The sequence below is a fragment of the Nanorana parkeri genome, unplaced genomic scaffold (genome assembly GCF_000935625.1).
Source record: "Nanorana parkeri isolate BGI_ZX_2015 unplaced genomic scaffold, ASM93562v1 scaffold593, whole genome shotgun sequence".
NCBI classification, from domain to species: Eukaryota; Metazoa; Chordata; class Amphibia; order Anura; family Dicroglossidae; genus Nanorana; species Nanorana parkeri.
The window spans coordinates 859777-878458 of record NW_017306861.1 but is presented as its reverse complement, the minus strand read 5'-3'; the positions used below and the strand labels follow the sequence as shown (position 1 = coordinate 878458).

Below are 18682 nucleotides of genomic sequence, written 5' to 3'. Positions count from 1 at the left end.
TCAGTGCCATGCACATGGTTCCCTCTAGCCTTCATTTACAATCAAGCTCCTCCCCCAATGCCCCCCCTTCCAGTCACAAATGAGTTCCTCCTTTCACTGTCCACTGCACACTTCCACCCACCATTCAATCACAAGTGAGCTCCTCCCCCTCACTGCCTTGATTGCCCCCTCCGTCTGTCACAGCTGAGCTCCTCCTCCTCACTGCCTTATGTGCCTTCCCCCTTCAGTCACAGATAGGTTTCTCCCCCTCATTGCCCTGAGTGCCATCCCCTTTTAAGCACAGATGAGCTCACTCCCCCTTACCATCCTGCAATCCTTCCACCCACCATTCAATTGCAGATAAGCACCTCCTTCTCAATGCTCTAAATGCCCTTCCCCCCAGGTTCCACAATCACATCCACCCACCCACCATTCAATCACATCTGAGCTCTTCCCCCCTCACTGCCATGAATGCCTTCCCCTTAAGTCACAGATGAGCTCCTCCCCCTCACTCCACTAAGCACCTTCCCTCTTCATTCACAGATGGGTTCCTACCCCTCTTTGCCCTAAGTGCCATCCCCTTTTAGTCCCAGATGAGCTCCACCCCCATAGCATCTTGCAACCCTTCCACCCACCATTCATTCGCAGATAAGCACCTCCTTCTCAATGCTCTAAATGCCCTTTCCCCCAGGTTCCAATCACGACCAAGCTCTTCCCCCTCACCAACTCCTACTCCAATCACCGCTCCACTGCTTTGCTTCACTAAGCCTTTATTCACAGTTTAGCAGTGGCATCACTAGGGGTGCAGCCCGCACTGGGTGACACCATTGGAGTCGGTGACAGCAAAATGACTAATAGTCATTTTGGTGTCACCCCCTTTGAAAAGATGGGCACTCGGTCATGGACCAAGAGCTCGACAGCTGCACCAGAGAGAAGGGGACCCGGCGGCATACTTTATCCCGCCGGGTGAACGTTCCCTCCTCTCTCTGCTGGCCTCCATCACCAAGATAGGTCATAGATCAGGGGTCAGCAACCTTAAACACTTAAAGAGCCATTTGGACCCGTTTCCCACAGAATAGAGAACACCGGGAGCCACAAAACCCTTTTGACATCTAAAATGAAGATAACACGGCATGTATCGTTTTTTACCTATATGCTTTGTATAGCATGTATATGTGGGCTTAGTAACGCTCTGGGCTTAGTAACGCTCTGGACTCTGGGCTTACCTGAGACCCCGCAGAGCCCACCTGAGAGTGACCCTGCAGAGCACAGCATAGATCCTGCATAGCCCATCTGAGACTCTCTATGGTGGGCTCTGCAGGGCCTCAGGTGGACTGGTCGCCGGGGTCCCTTTTCCTGTACCTCCTCCCAACTCCTCTTACCTGCTGCTGCTGTGGCCTAGCCTCCTCCACCCACTCCCCTGTCACCTCTGCCATGCTGCCCCTGGTGTATCTGATAGTCATGTAAGAGTCCCCTCAGGCTGCCCACCGGCCGTACACACACTTCTCCTCTCCCGCCACCTGTTACTAGGGACGCAGCCGGGAGAGGAGGTGAGTCACAGGACCCGCCCCCTTGCTGAGAAGCCCGTCAGAGCTTGCACTGCCGCATATTCCACTAGGGGGTGGCCCAGGACCGGACCTCACTGGGCCCCCCCACAGCCTCAGGCCCCGAGGCCCTGGTGGTAGTTCCGCCCCTGGACAGGGAGCCACAGCAGAGGGATGAAAGAGCCACATGCGGCTCCGGTGCCGCAGGTTGCTGACCCCTGTCATAGATAGATAAGCGTACAGGACTGTCACAGCCAGGCATCTAGAATTTCCATAGAAAGGTCAGCAATTACCGCCTACATATGACTGTTAGTAGAGGTTTGCTTTAAATCCCAATACAGAAATGTGAGGAGGGGTAAAAAGACCCAGAAAAGCCAAATGCTATAAAGACATGCGTCCTCCATTCCTTGTACAGAAGACAAAACTCAACTCTCTTCTCAACTTCTTGTTCTTAGAAAAATAACACAAATGTTATTTTACAGCAATCAGGACTTAAAGGCGTAACAATAAAACATAGAATGGATGAGTGGGTGGAATGACAAAGCCGGTGCACAGATAATTCTGGAATGATGATGAATGCAGATCAGTCAGATGAACTCACGCCGGCCCCGCGACATCTAAACGGAAGAAAATGTAATCAGGTTTATATACGATTTATTTCAGTCTGGACACACAATTCATGCCAGCGGGAAAAACATGTGTCACCTTCACATCTGGAAGCCCAAGGTCAATTCTGGGGGATCGGTCTCCGATATTTGATTTCCATTCGATTTCTTAGTGAAATTAGAATTAACACGTTAGATCAAGAAGCGGCTTTCCTCAATATACCAGCGTCATAAGCCTTTGGATACTTAAAGGGGACCTGAGCTCCACAAAGATTTGCTATGTTAACTGCCTAAGAAGTACCCTGAAAAATTTGCTTTTTATCTGGATATCTTCCTGAAATATGGCAATGCACTTCCCATTCCCAGGCACCTCTATATCAGTACACTTCCTGTACCTAGATACTTCTATTGGGGCACTTCCTGTGTCTAGGCACTCCTGTTCTGTAGCCTCATAGCTATATTATCTGCCGCATAAGATCTAAGGCACTGTTTCCTCAGACTGCTAGTCTCAGGAGATTTGGAGTGTGATTTGTTGATGCCACTTACTGTGCCTAGGCACTCCTGATATCTGTGCACTTCCTGTGCCTAAGCACTCCTGATATAAGTACACTTCATGTACCTAGATACTCCTATTGGGGCACTCCTGATATCAGTACACTTCCCATACCTAGATACTCCTGTTGGGGCACTTGCTGTGTATAGGCACCCCTGTTCTGTAGTCTCATAGCTGTATATCTGCAGCATAAGATCTAAGGCACTGTTTCCTCAGACTGCCAGTCTCAGGAGATTTGGAGTGTGATTTGTTGATGCCACTTACTGTGCCTAGGCACTCCTGATATCAGTACACTTCCTGTACCTAGATACTCCTATTGGGGCACTTCCTGTGCCTGGGCACTCCTGATATCAGTACACTTCCCGTGCCTAGATACTCCTACTGGGGCACTTCCTGTGTCTAGGCACTCCTGTTCTGTAGTCTCATAGCTGTATATCTGCAGCATAAGATCTAAGGCACTGTTTCCTCAGACTGCTAGTCTCAGGAGATTTGGAGTGCGATTTGTTGATGCCACTTACTGTGCCTAGGCACTCCTGATATCAGTACACTTTCTGTACCTAGATACTCCTATTGGGGCACTTCCTGTGCCTAGGCACTCCTGTTCTGTAGCCTCATAGCAATATTATCTGCAGCATAAGATCTAAGGCACTGTTCCTCAGACTGCCAGTCTCAGGAGATTTGGAGTGAGATTTGGTGATGCCACTACTGTGCTGCTTTTTAAATGATAAAAGGTGGCGTGTTTCTAAACAAACATTCATACAGACTTGTGAAATTAAGGTCCACTTTAATTTATCACCAGACTATCACAAGAATCCATTACCCTTAAGTACCACCAAAATAACAATAAAAGAATAATTACACTTCCCGCTCTCGAAGGACCGTGCACCAATGATCCACTTCCGACTCGGACTCCTCCACATTAATATTCAGCCTTGTATCGAGTTTGGTCAGAGTTGGATTTGTAGTGATAACTGAGCGGAGATCATCACAGGATGATAACGTTGCTTGACAATCATCAAATCTGGTGGGAGAAAAAGGAATCACCAACATGTTCCTAATTCAAAAGGGACTATTCACTAGCACAAGGAAGACATACAGTTCTGACCAGCTAACCTCCTGCTCTATATTATATATTTCTATATACTGCATCTCCTACGCGCTGATGGCATTTATGATTGGTGGGATAATAGTTAAAGTCTCACATAAACGTCTGCAGGTTACAGCCCGGATCTCTGATTCCATCACACAGCACTTTTACTCCAGAGTCTTCCAGATTGTTAAATGATAAATCCAGTTTTATGAGAGATCGGTTTGTGATGAGAACAGAGCGGAGGTCATCGCAGCATGAAGGAGACAGATCACAACCACAGAGGCTGCAGGGACAACAGACACACAAAAAAACATATGCATTACAAAGACATGCTATAACTAAACATCAGTCTCAGCTCCTGAAGGGTAAAAAAAAATTTACTCCAGAGTTATAACAATTATTAGGTGTGTGCTCACTAAATCTACACGTGGGAAACAAATATATTAGTACGATTTATAAACCAGTTCAAACCTCAGCTCTTGTAGAATAGTTGAGTCTCTGACTCCACCTTACATCCCAGGTGCATAAAACCCTTAAATCCTGCAGATTATATAATTTATAATTCTTCAACTTCTATAGTGTATATCGTGGGTCTCAGAGCCCCTTGCACAAAAGGTTTATTCCAGAGTCCTGCAGATTATTAAATAATTTATAGTATAATTCTCCCTTAACCTGCTACAGGGTACAGCCCGGATGTCTCAATCCCTCACACAAAAAGTTTATTCCAGAGTCCTGCAGATTATTAAATAATTAGTATAATTTTTCCTTAACCTGCTACAGGGTACAGCCCGGATGTCTCAATCCCTCACACAAAAAGTTTATTCCAGAGTCCTGCAGATTATGAAATAATTTATAGTATAATTCTCCCTTAACCTGCTACAAGGTAAAGCTCGGATGTCTCAATCCCTCACAGAAAAAGGTTTATTCCAGAGTCCTACATAGTATTATATTGTTTATAGTATAATTCTCACCTCACCTCCTGCACGGTACAGCCTGAATGTCTGAATCACTCACACAAAAATGTATCTCAGAGTCCTGCAGATTATTATATCATTTTAGCATGGATCTCACCTTAGCTCTTGCAGGATGCATCCCGGATCTCTGAGTCCTTCACAGAGAATTTTTACACCAGTGGCCTCTAGGATGTTGTATGTTAGATCAAGGCTGGTGAGCAGCTTGTTTGTACTCATAATTGAGCAGATGCAATCGCAAGACGAGCTGGTCAGATCGCAGCTGTACAACCTATAGAGAAAGCAGCAAAGTAACATTAAACTTGAGGCTGAACACCAATATAGGTGTGTAATTAAAGAGAACCTCAAAGCCCCAAAGCTCATCATAGAAAGGACTAATTAATTTAGGTTCAGACCTCTGCGTGCCTTATGTCTTGCTTTAACATTCATCATGGTTAGGAGGCCTACTATTTCGAATAGGCTGCTTACAAACCACAGTAGACCTTTTATTGGACCTGCACCTTTTTTCTTTCCAATGCACCACAGTGCGGTGATGGTTCATATCTGTGCATTGTGGTCCACTAAAATGCAGATCTGTAAGCAAGGCCAGATTTCCAACAAGGCCAACCAAGGCCCGGCCTCGGGGCAGCAGGGAGTAGAGGGGCAGCAGGGATGTGGGATTCCTATCTCCAGATGCCCGGGACATGCAGTTCCAGGCTTTGGGCAAGCAGAGCTAAATGTACAGAGGGGAAACCGCCGCTTGTTTTGTACAAGTGAGCTCGGCGATGTCTGATGTTTGGTGGGTAGGGGGGCGTATTGCTAAACCTGGCCTTGGGGGAGCAGGGGGAGTAAATCCAGCCCCGTCTGTAAGAGTGCATTGGGTGTTGTTTAAAAATAATGGCATCCTTCCGTGGTTCACATGCTAAGGGAGAACACCTTGCATCACCCCAACGCAAAAGCGTGAAATCTGGCCCGTGAAATGATTTAAGGATATAAGAAGAAAATAGGGGAAGGGCCAGATTTGGAAGATGATGGGAATTGTTTTTTCTTCATTAAGAAAGAAAGATGGTCGGGGCAAAACACACCGAGGAAGATAAAAAAAACTCCAAAAACTGTTCACATTCCTATCTCTCTACAAAACCTGGAGCTTTCTCTTACGATAACTCTTGCATTTCACTCCGCGGGTTAATCAACCAGGAAAGATTCGGCGACTCTCCGTCATCTGAAATGGTGACCTCGCCTTCTGCCTGAGAGTTCACACATTCTAAACCGTGAAGCATTTTGTCAACCGTCAGAAGGTCTTCACCGTCCCAATATTGTGAATAATTTCTCTGGGGAAAACAACACAGCTTGAAACTAAAAGAAAACAAATAATTGGTGATTACTACAGAGAAGGCAATACACAATCACACATTCAAATAAAGTTTAAAGAGACTAATCTGCCTATTCCGTGCCTCTGGGCTTCTTTGCCTCCTCCACTCAGATCCCCAGCTCTGCGGCTTCAGGGTATGGGGAAGAATGTCACCTTCCCCGATTGACCAATCACCAATCCTGTATGCTGTCATATTGGAGGGGGAGAGGGACATCCACCCAGGCAAGCTTCAACACCATTGGACATTGAAGCCTATGCAGGGACTCCTGCAATGTGGAGGCGGTAAGGGAGCATGGATGGAGAAATATACTTTGCTGGACAGGTGGGCTATCAGGAGCATCTCTTTAACTTTAAACATTTAATTACAACTTTATTACCTTGCAAAACAGATGGAAGAAAACTTGATTTTTTGATACCTGGTAATATTAAAACTACTAAAAGGTTGTGTGGCAGTGCGTGGCAATGCCATGGTGTCATTTGGCAAAATAGTGACCCAGGACTCTTAGCCGAGGTGGGGCTGCTCAGTTCCAGAAAGCACAAACGTTTATTGGGAAAGAGCTGGCTTTGCAGTTCTTCCCAGGTTTTCCGGATTTGGCTTGGACTTGGGAGATTTCAAAACGCATTTCAAAACGCATTTGGAGCGATGGAATCTCCATTGCCGGGTCCGGACTTTAGGCCCCATTCACACCTGACCGTTTTGTAGCGCGTCCTACGCTCGATGAACGCTCTACAAAACGGTCAAAAAAATAAATAGCACTGTAGTCAATGGCCTCGTTCCCACCTGTCCGTATTTCCGCCCGTCCCGAACGCACTACAAAACGGCCCACGCATGAAAAGGTCCCGAAGCGTTTTTTGCTGCGTATTGGTCCGTTTTGTAGGGCGTTTTCCATTAGTATACTGCCAAGTAGCCTTTGGAATCGCGCGACGGTCGCGCGCCTTTTTTACCGCGAATCGCGGTAAAAAAACCGCGTGACGGTCGCGCAACAGACGCGCATATTACAATACGCATAGGTGTGAATGGGGCCTTAGTGGTGACCAGCACCGAGTGGTTGTTCACCTGTGCAAAGCCCTTATGAAGAGGATGCTGGTTAATGTTCAGTGTTCCACCTGGGAGGCAGAGGAGGTCTCTATGCAGGGACCTGGAGGGCTCCACCCTGGAACCAGCCTGTGTGGTGTACAATACACCGGTGTGGTGAGGACCAGCCTGTGTGACTGTGAGAGAAATGGTTGTGACTAGTGTGAGAAAACAGACAAAGCTAGAGGACCAGAGGGTCAAAACGGCCAGATACTGAAGGTAAAAGGCAAGAAGCCTAAATTGTGTTTTTGTTGCCAGTACTGTGTGTACTGTGTGTGTTGGAAAACCCCTGCGATGGCAAACCTGTGTGGACTTTTGAGTCTTGAATCAATAAAAGTGGGCTGTGGCAGTGCGTGGCAATGCCATGGAGTAAGCTGGCGAAACAGACACCCAGGACTCTCAGCCAAAGGGGCTGAGAGGCTCCAGAAGGTAATTAGTTTTGCAGGGAAGAAGCTGGACCTTTCAGTTTCTTCTGGTTTTTCCGGATCGTAGCCGGGATCTGGATCTCTGGAGATTTCTTAGAGTTCAGGGTGGGATGAAATCTCCAGTCCTGGGGTCAGGTGTTGCCAGTGATCAGGTGGCTGAGAGCAGCCTCATTAAGAGCTCAGACCAGAGCTCAATGGAGGAGTTGGTGTGGTGTGGGCTGCAGGCAAATGAGGGCTCCGGCTGGGAAGAGGGACAGGTTGTGTCCAGGAGTCGGGCGGACTCCACCCAAAAGCCAGAATGGAGCCAGGAGGCTGTGTGTGCGTGCTGAAGGCACCTGGGAATCAGCCAAGGAGGCTTAGTGAGCCTGGGACACACAGGGGATGTGTGGAAGAGTCACATGCTGGATAGGTGACTATCCTGAGTTGGTGAGACATTGTGCTATTACTTACTGGCTGAAACATAAGCAGACGGTATATTGTGTTGCTGAAGCACAGCTCTGTTCTGTTATGGTGGAAAACAAAAGACTGTCCTTTTTATGTTACAACGGCTTCATGACTGGTCCTTAAGCGCTCGCCATTGGTGCTAACTTCCCCAGATCTCACAGGGCAAAGAAGAAAACGTAAGCGAGTGGAAGTGTCCTTCATGCACTACCGGTTGGGGCTAATTCTCACAGTTGATATGTTCTAAAATTATTCTTTAAAGTTGAGTTGAAGGGCTGTCTTACACTATAACCAGTGCGTTTCGGCATGGTTAGTGCCCGGAACGTACTGGGTCGCATAGAGCAAGCCTCGCGTGTTTTGGGACGGGGGGGGGGGGGGGGGCATTCCCGCCTGCAGTGCGATCGTCCGCACCAAAACGCATGGTACAGCAATGCCCGTGCTGGAATGCACTTGTTATAGTGTGAACCGCCCCTAAGGCAAGTCTACCCTAAACCTGGCTGGTCAGGTCAAAGATTTCACATATAATTAATTTTTTTGTTTGCATGTCAATCATTAGGGTATCCCCCTTACCAGAGTATTTGGCAGTTGTGTAGGAATGGTGTTAATATTTCCAGGTCTTTGGGTTCCATAGTTAGCAAAAAAAAGGTGAGAGACTGAAAAGTTTGACAAATCTTCAAGCAGTAGCACAACTGTTTGAAACAATTTTCTCCCCCTGCCGAGTCTTCCATCCCTACGCTTTCTATTTCCAAACATGCAGAACGAGACATGGTTCTCCTTATGAAGTCCTCGTTCTGTGTCTCGTACAGACAGAAAATGCCCTCGGTGGAGAAAGCCAAAGGATCGTCTCCTGTAATCCATTTTTCGACTGCAGACTTTGCTCGGAGTGAAACACGGATGCCCGTGCTTTTCGAGAATTCCTCGGTCCCCTTTTCATTGAAGAGCCCGAACAGAAACCGCACAGCCAACAGTAAATGAGGAGATTCTCCACACATTGCTGAAAGTGAGTCCTCTTGACAGATCTCTGGAAGGATAGTGTCTTCCTCATTTCCACAACCATTATCTAGCGCGTAATACAGAGCGGCAAAGAACTCTTGGACACTCAGGTGGATGAAGCCGTAGTAGGTCTTGGTTTCGATGTCCAGGTGAAAAACATTCTCGTTCAGAAATACAGACTCGATCTCCAACAAAGAAAGCCCGTGTCTTTCTAGTTCCTCTTCCTCAAACAAGATTTGTTGGTTTAAGACTCCCTCATTTGCCAGAGCACACAGTTTCTTCAAGCAGGTTTGTGCTGGCTGGTTCCTACCATGGTACTTTATTAGACCCTTCAGGTAGAGGAGATAGACAGAGGTGGCTGTTTTATACTGCAGTAAGTCCACGTCCTGTTTTATTTGCGGTTTCAATACAGTGCACACGATCCAGCATACGATGGGGACAGCGCACATGGTGTACAGGACATCATTGTCTTTTATAATGCTAAGAGCCTTGTCTGCATCACCTTCATTTTTAAAGAAGCCGTGGAAATATTCCACGCGTTCTTCCCCTGTAAAGCCCAGGACTTCCACATAGCGAGAATCATCAACAAATGTGTTGAGCTTCTCCAGGGCCAGTGACCTCGTGGTGATGATCAGAGAAGATTGTTTCAGAAGCTGTTTCCTCAGCAGTCTTTGGAGAAGTATTTCCTTATCAGTTTCCTCAGAAATGTCATGACAAACCTCAGATTCCTCCTCCAGAGTCCACCTCAATTCATCGAAACCATCAACTATAAAGAGAAGTTTTTTATGACTTCCAGGATCCTTCAGAATAGACACCAGGTCATCGGAATTCTCCAGTTTGCATGTTCTGGATAAAAGTCCAACAAGGTTTAGGTTTTTAGAGATGGTGTTGAGTTCTCTACAGCTCAGATGAAACACAAAGTCAAACTTGTCTGTGTAGAGGTTCCCAGAGGCCCAGTCCAGCATGATCATCCTGGAGGTCATAGTTTTCCCAATCCCAGCAGGTCCTTGTAGCACCACAACCTTTGGGACGAAATCCTCTTGATCAGGATCAAACAGGGTCTGGATTGTGGTTGGGGAATATTCATCGCAAGATCTTTTCTCCATGATCCGCTGGTGTGTTCTGCCTGAATAACTCATCTCATCCACCTTGTCTTCTATATTTCGAGGTTCCTTTATCAGTAGTAACTTGGTGTATCTTTTCTGTAGGTTAACAGCCTCTCCTCTACGGGAGTTATATTCTTTAATCCGTTGGAAATCCTCCTTCATGGACTCCATGTATTCTTTTTTCCACTCTGCATTAGAGATAGCAAACGCATTTTATTTCTCAGATGCATAGGAAATAGTTTGGGAAATCAGAGTTGGGAATGTTGTATTTTTAACCAAAAGCATTATGTTTCAAGATTGAAAAAAGCAAATCAATAACGTGTAGGAAACCGGATACAAGATAATTTTTACTAACCTAATAATCTATTGTTGAGTGTCGTCTGCTTCTTTTTGGCTGCAAAAACAATATTTATGACATTAGTATTTAGGACGTTGACCGTGTAACATGTGCCCCCTGGGGTCCTATGTTAGGCAACTACTTGGTTCTGGTAGGACCCTGGAACTAATGGAATGTAGAATAGAGAAGGAAAGTTCTCATTCGTTTTTAGTAGGGATGCACCGATATATCGTCCGTTGGCACATATCGTCCGTAAATGGCACTTTTGGCTAAGTGCCACTTTCCTGCCAATACATCGGCGCATCCCTGCTGGGCGCTGTTCTGTGTCCCAGCGGGGAAGAGAGAAAGTGTGACAGCGGACCGAACACTGCGGGAAGAGAGCGCTGTGAGCGGTCGGCGTCTCTCCTCCCACACCGCTCAGCCTCCTATCACAGTCCGGCAGAGCGGTGTGGGGGCGGAGACAGCCCGCTCTGTCACAGGAGGCTGAGCTCTCCTCCCCGCACCGCTCGCTCAGCCTCCTGTGACACTTGTCAGAGAGGAGAGCAGATACAAGCGGTCAGTGATCGCTGAGTGTTTGTACATAATTGAGGACAGATTATGGTTACTATATCCTCAATTATGAATGAATGGGAAGTGATCTACATCACATCTACATCACTTCCTGTTCATTCATGATTGTGTTTATAGTAAACATACTCTGTCCTCATGTTATGAATGAACAGGAACACTCAGTATAGAGGATTCCTGTTTATTGATAACAGTGTCTGCAGAAAAAGAGAGAGAGGACTCTGTGTCCTCAATCTCTTTTTCTATTTTAAAAGGGAAATATCAGGGTTCTGTTTAGACCCCTAATATTTCCCCAAAGCTCCTAAAAGTTTAAAAATATTTAATAAAAAAATGAATTAATAAATAAAAATAAATAAATATTAAAAAGTTTATTAAAAAATAAAATATTTAAAAAATGTGAAAAAAAAATAAAAATAAAAAACATTTTCTGTTTTTGGACTGACAATTTTTTTATTTCGGTTTCGTTTTGGTTTTGAAATTTCCATTTCGGTGCACCTCTAGTTTTTAGTTCTAAGGAAGTTCGCATTCATTTTCTTAATAGAGTAATAACCAGGAACTAGTCGTGTTCATTATAAAAGGGAAACTCACCATTTTGCGCTCTCCTTTCCCGGAGGTGTTTTGCAGGTCCCAGCAGATCCATGAGGGTGAAGACTTCAGTCATGACATCCAAGGCTCCCTCCTCTCCATATGTTTCTGTCAGGAGATTCTTGGTGGAGATCCAGTCCGCATGTTCTAGTTGTCCTCGGGGAATGGGAACTTTATCTCCGTAGGAGAAATCAGACAATTTGTCCTTAAATCTCTTGAAATCATATCCTTTGAGATCCTCTAGAGAATATAGGATAAGATCCCCAGGTGTCTGTGGTCTCTTTCCCAGGATACCAGTGACTGACCCTGCAGAGAAGACACCCCACATCCATAAGGTACATTTAAAATGTGCTAGCAGACAAATGTTTGGCACACACATACTGATGTGCAAGTTGGTGGTAGTTGGTCACTTTCAACTGGGCTTGTTCTGTGCTATTGAAGACAGTTTGCTTTTTAGCCAAACAGCTTCTTCACCTCTGAAAGTGTCAGGAACATACCCCAGCCTATACAGCCACACAGGTAACTCTGTCACCCTTTTCCAGTGTCCATGGAACTATGGTAAGGCAGATGCTGATTATAGAAGAACATGGCAGACGTGAAAGTTTATGGATCTATATCAGCATGAGGAAGAGTGGGAAGCACTGGCATTATCGTCACTGTGAGTGAACAAAAAATGTCCTGGCATCAGGGTCGGAAAAAAGTGCCCCAGCAGGAGTGGTCAGAAAAGGTTCCTTGGCATCAGTGGCTGAAAAACTGCCCTGGCGCATATGGAGGGAAAAATGTGCCATAATGTGCCTGATGAAGGGACCTTAAGTGGCCCTGAAATGTTTCCTTTTTTGGACAAGATGTACACGTCAGCAAAGAGGCATTTGGACGTTTGACCTCGGCGTGCTGGTGACTATTTTTCTAGTGGTGGGGAAAAAGCTCACTGGTGTCAGTGGTTGGAAAGACTGTCCGGGGAGGAAGCATTGCATATACTATATATAGTGGCAGTGCATGGCAATGCCACGGAGTATGCTGGCAAAACAATCACCCAGAACTCTCAGCCCCAAAAATGTAATTGTTTTGCAGGGACCAGCCTTTCAGTTTCTTCCGGTTCTTCCGGATTGTAGCCGGGATCTGGATCTCTGGGAGATTTTTTAGAGTTCTGGGTGGGATGAAATCTCCAGTCCTGAGGTCAGGTGTTGCCGGTGATCAGGTGGCTGAGAGCAGCCTCATTAAGAGCCCAGACCAGAGCTCAATGGAGGAGTTGGTGTGGGCCAAGCCAGGTGTGGTGTGTGTTGGAGGCACACAAGGAACAGCCTGGGAGGATGGAAGATTCGGAGAGCCTGAGAGAGCCAGGCATACAAGAGGAGTGTGTTGAAATCAGAAGCTGATGAAAGCTGTTACATGGTACAGAGTATATCTGAAGAGTTTGTGTTGAGGAAAACAGTAAAGTCCTGGGACTGGGACAGGGGCTGACTGGCAACTTTTAGCCCAGGGGGCAAGTATAACCCAGAGGCCCATGGTGCGGCAACTTGGTCCCCCTCCCGCTCTGCCTCTTCCCCCCGCCTTCTCCCTGCCAGCCACTTTTGCCATCCATGTAACAGTAGTGTGAATGTATTTATTGGTTTAGGAAATGTAAAGCACACTGGTAGTGGAGGGAGGCCACGTCAGGGCTGTGCGCGTGAATGACTGCTGCGACCCCGGTACTTCTGCCACTAACTCAGAAATACATTGTACAGCATTGCAGAATGGCATTGGCTATAGAGAACTACAATTCCCAGCAATACATTACACAACAATGCAGAATACCATCAGCTATAGCGGACTATAAATCCCAGAAATAATTAGTAGTGTTGTATTCCTCTATAGCTGGTGGTAGTCTGCATTTTGCTGTATGGGGGACTACAAATCCCAGCAATAATACATTATACAGCACAATGCAGAATACCACCATCTATAGAGGACTGCAAGTCCCAGCAATAGTACGCTATAGCTGATGGAATTCCGCATTGCGCTGTATAATGTATTATTGCTGGGGTTTGTGCCCAGGGGGCAATTGCCACCCTGCCCCCCGGCCCAGTCCGCCCCTGGACTGGGACACTGTGACTGAATGGGTCAACCTGAGAATGGTGAGATGATATGTTTGCTGAAATACAAGCATGCTGTGCTGTACTGCTGAAGAAAGCTTTCTTCTGTTACAAAATAAATAAAAGACTGGTTCTTTCACCATATGTGCTAAATTCCCCAAATATCACAAAATATTGTGCGTGGCAATGCCATGGTGTCATTTGGCAATATAGTCACCCAGGACTCCCAGCCAGGGGGGGCTGAGCAGTTTCAGAAAGCACAATCGCTTACTGGGAAAGAGCTGGCTTTGCAGTTCTTCCCAGGTTTTCCGGATTTGGCTTGGATCCTGGAACTGGGAGATTTCAGAGAGCATTGGGAGGGATGGAATCTCCAATCCTGGGTCCGGACTTGAGTGGTGACCAGCACCGAGTGGTTGTTCACCTGTGCACAGCCCTTATGAAGAGAATGTTGGCTAATGTTCAGGGTTCCACCTGGGAGACAGAGGAGATCTCTGTGCAGGGGACTGGAGGGCTCCACCCCGGAACCAGTCTGTGCGGCAACACACCTTTGTGGTGAGGACCAGCCTGTGTGACTGTGTGAGAGAAACAGTTGGGACTAGTCTTGGAAGCAAAGAGGACCAGTGGGTCAAGGAGGCAAAACACTGAAGGTAAAAGCCAAGAAGCTTTATCTGTGTTTTCGTTGCCAGTATTGTGGGCCGGGCCGGATTTACTCTCTCTGCTGCCCCCAAGGCCAGGTTCCTCAATGCGCCCACCTACCTGCCAACCCCCCCATGGAGGATGGCAGACCTGCAGGCTGCATACAATGTCAGCAAGATCACTTGTACAAAACAAGCAGCTGGTTTTCACGTTGTACATTTAACTCTGCTTGCCCAAAGCAGGGCTAAATGTAGAAAACATCTACCTGTCCGGGAATCGGGAGATAGGAATTACACACCCATGCTGCCCCTCTACTCCCTGCTGCCCCGAGGCTGGGTCTTGTGGGAAATCCGGCCCTGACTGTGGGTACTTTATGCCAGTGCAGCCCGTGCAGGGTACATCAATAGAGTCTACCCAAGACTTCTCTAGGGGCCCTGTGTCATGTGACACTGACCAGAAACAGGAAGTAAGGATCGATTTTCCCTCTCTCCACTCCAGCTGTGTCTGGAGACAGGAAGTGAATGAAGATCTCCCCAACGTAGGCACAGACATAAAAAAAAAGCCAAACCGACTGGCGTTGTAACACTTCCATACTCCATCCAAAGGTTAAAAATATTTTTGGGCCTTCGATATACTTCAAAAACAACGTCATAGTCAATTTCTATGGTCATGGCATTAACTAACATTTACCAAACCCGGGAGCAGATTTCTAATACATTACAGTCACTGAAGATGTAAGAAAAGTCCCACCTTGGGAGGAGGAAGAGGCCGCCATGGGACGCCCGTAGCTTACATCACCTAGAAGGAACCAAAACATGGAACAGGTTGGTCGCTGATCACATTCTGCACAATGAAGAGAATAATAAGGCTAATAAATGCCAATGTCATGGCTGGTGGGAGGAGGGGTGTTGTGTCTCTTCGGGGTGCCATATGCAGTAACCAGAACAGATCTGAACGGAGTTGACTTTTGTACCCCCATAGGAGCCGCTGGTTGCCCGGTTCACTTCTTCAACTGCCCACCCGATAGCACTAACCGCCCTTCTTCTGGTGCCCATAGACTGATGTCCACTCCAGGAGTAAAATGCTAAGTAAATGATTTATAGAACATCTTCACTGGGGAGAGAGGGTATGGGGGGTTCTAGGTGTCCAGGGGTAACCAACAGGAGCTCCAGACTTTGTAGATGTATCAGTGTAGGTCCACCTGGGAGACAGCGGACAGCCACTGATGTAACAGACAGGCAGGATGGATGCAGATCCTCAATCAGGAAAGACACCGTCCATGCTCCTGAAGTCCACTTAGTTCCAGGGTACTTCAAGAGCCTGCACTGGTCCTGGTTCTCTTCCTCTTTCAGCGCCACAGGCCTTCTCCATGTTGGAGCCCTCAGGGAAACCTTTTTCCTCACACCAGCCCATGCCCACCCACAGGCCTCGGCCTAGCCTGGGAGCAGGCTGAACAGGACCAAGCCCTTTTGCATGGCTGGTCTTGGACTAGTCTGAGCACATGGCAGATCCCACCTTTTTTTGTACCCTATCCCAGCAGGCACCACTGGCTGAGAAAAGCCCAGTGATTGGCTGATGTACTGTACATACACTACAGTATCTTTCATTGGCTGTCCCACAATATGACAGAGTCACACTCCGCCCAGGGGGGTACAGGCAATACTAGACACCTGGAATTAACCAGATAACTGCCACTATAATTCCAGCCAGGCTGACTACAGCCCCGGCCATCACAAAATATCTAGTAGCCACATCACAGACGGTGATGGGGGTCTACACTTTCATCATTTACAAGGCAGGACTAGGAAGTTGTATGCCTGTTGACCCTATTGGAAACTTTTGGGGAATTTTTCCATTAGGCCTCCTACACATGAACTTCTGCTTATATAAGAGCTTTCATTTCACCGCGCCACTCTGTGGGGAGTGTCGCAATGTTATTCATTCCAAATGGCACCCTAATGGACAAATGCAGTAGGGGCAGATGGACCCCACCAGCCATGAAAAAGTGTTTGGGTGACACCAAAGCCACCCAGATCACTGTTAATAAATAACACAATATGCTGCAGTTATGACCTTGTTCTGACCTGTTAAGGGTGTATGGGATAGCCTCAAGGTCTATAACTGGTTAAAGGGACAGTCAGCACTCTTATTATGATCTATGATTAACATTCTCAAACTTGAGTTGAAGGGCACTTTGGGAAGCTCTCGGAAAGCCGGAGCCAGGTGAACAATGACTAAAATGGGGCAATTTGTTGGGGTTTTTGTCTTACTCTGGATTTTGGTCAAACCATGACAGTTAGAATCTTTCCATTTGATGGACCTATGTCTTTTTTTTATATACCTACGAAGACTAATCAATTTCTAATTAAAAATAAAACATATTGTTAGAAAAGTGTAAGAACACAAAAATATCCGTCCGCCAACCTGTACAGAGCAGGAAAGAGTCCTCATCTTCAGTAAGGAAGGATACATAGTCCAGGAGAACACCAGGCCCCCCTCTCCCTATGGCAAAAACATTCCCCTTGGTGGAACATTGAGCTGTATAGAATGACCCATCTGTGTAAGAACACAGAAATATCCGTCCCCAAACCGTACAGAGCAGGAAAGAGTCCTCATCTTCAGTAAGGAAGTCTATAAAGTCCTGGACTACACAAGGCCCCCCTCCCCATGATGGCTAAAACATCCCCCTTGGTGGAACATTGAGCTGTACAGAATGGCCCATCTATGTAAGAACACAGAAATATCCGTCCCCAAACCGTACAGAGCAGGAAAGAGTCCTCATCTTCAGTAAGGAAGTCTATAAAGTCCTGGACTACACAAGGCCCCCCTCCCCATGATGGCTAAAACATCCCCCTTGGTGGAACATTGAGCTGTATAGTGTCACCCATCACACAACCTATAGCAGACACACTGACTATACTCACCATTAATACAAAGTTGACTTTCTCTTCACACAGTCTCAGCGAGTTACTTCCACCAGGAAACGTTACTTCCAAGTTCCCGCTTATCACATGACCTTTGAAAGAGCGCTCACAACAAGAACATTCTCACTTCATGCATCTTTCCGTACAAAGCCATATACATTGTGCACCCTCTAGTGTTCAACACCCATAATATAGAGAACTGGCTGACTACGAGTTTGACGTAATAGCCCGACATTGATCGGATCTGGAATTTCGAAACACCAGGCACAAACCCAACTTCCTTACCCATCTACCTGTATGGATGTGTGATTATGAGACCTGCCCAATTCTAATGCCTGCTGACCAATATTATGACCACAGATGTGTTACAATAGTCTGACCCTCATATTATCATGGTCTTCTAGAGAGGACTCCCCCCAATCATCTGACCCTCACTGTATTCTCGTCTTCTAGAGAGGGCTTCCCCAATAGTGTGACCCTCACTGTATCCTCGTCTTTGAAAGAGGGCACAGCCAGTGTGTAGGGATGGTAGGAATCCCTCATAATAGGCATAGCAGGTGTACAGACCCGGGAACTCAGCACAGGGATGGTGGGAGCCCCTCATAATGGGCACAGCAGGTGTACAGATCCGGGAACTCAGCACAGGGATGGTGGGAGCCCCTCATAATGGGCACAGCAGGTGTACAGATCCGGGAACTCAGCACAGGGATGGTGGGAACCCCTCATAATGGGCACAGCAGGTGTGCTATGCTCCCATTCCTTTGCTCCTCCTCTCCATCTAGTGGCGATAATGTAGAATTACAACACACTTCATTTGAATTAGGAGAAAATATATTTTAATATATGTAATATGTTTACAGTTTTGTCATTTTTCAGTCCCCCTTGGGTGATCTCTGTCCATTGCAAAGAAATTTACCAAACCCTGACGCAGACTCTGAGTAGGGTTGCCACCTGTCCGGGATTCACCCAGACAGTCCGGTTTCTGAGTCTTGCGTCCGGGTGGCAGGCCAGTTGCCACCCGGACACGAGACACTAAGTGTCGATACCAGCAGTTTAATTTTTTTAACAGATGAGGCTGCTGAGGCTGTGAAGGAAATCCCTGGTGGTCAGCGGGGTCATGAAAACTAGTGCTCCCATTCAATGGTGTCCCGTGGTCTTTAGAACGGGTGACACCCCGCCGTGCCGCCATTGCGCGTGGCGTCACCTCGCACATGCGCGACCATCTGATTGATGCCTGATAGTGGCCATCTTGGTGATGGACGCCGGCAGGGAGAGGAGGGGACGTTCCCCTGGCGGAATGAGGTATGCTGCTGGGTTCCCTCCTCTCTCCTGACACTGTCGGGCTCTCGGTCCATGACCAAGTGCCCGACTTGGTAGAGGGGGGTGACACCAAAATGACTGTCAGTCATTTTGGTGTCACCCTTGCAA

General features: G+C 47.0%; 1 protein-coding gene across 1 annotated transcript; it reads right to left on the bottom strand.

The window, feature by feature from the left end:
* Positions 1 to 3536: 3536 nt before the first annotated feature.
* Positions 3537 to 18443, bottom strand: LOC108792035 (NACHT, LRR and PYD domains-containing protein 3-like). Its single transcript, XM_018562714.1, has 8 exons — positions 18176 to 18443; positions 15081 to 15128; positions 11626 to 11928; positions 8769 to 10321; positions 5880 to 6052; positions 4843 to 5013; positions 3884 to 4054; positions 3537 to 3702 (listed from the first exon to the last, which is right to left on the bottom strand). Exons 1-8 carry the CDS (start codon positions 18441 to 18443, stop codon positions 3537 to 3539), a joined length of 2853 nt encoding a protein of 950 aa, XP_018418216.1.
* Positions 18444 to 18682: the final 239 nt, after the last annotated feature.

Excerpts from the sequence above, each read along its gene's own strand:
- LOC108792035 (XM_018562714.1), bottom strand. The coding sequence starts at position 18,443 with ATGGCGGCACGGCGGGGTGTCACCCGTTCTAAAGACCACGGGACACCA. Across the intron at positions 11,929-15,080 it reads GGCCTCTTCCTCCTCCCAAG|GGTCAGTCACTGGTATCCTG; the intron begins GTGGGACTTTTC and ends TCTTCTCTGCAG. Across the intron at positions 5,014-5,879 it reads AGTGAAATGCAAGAGTTATC|GTTGTACAGCTGCGATCTGA; the intron begins GTAAGAGAAAGC and ends CTTTCTCTATAG.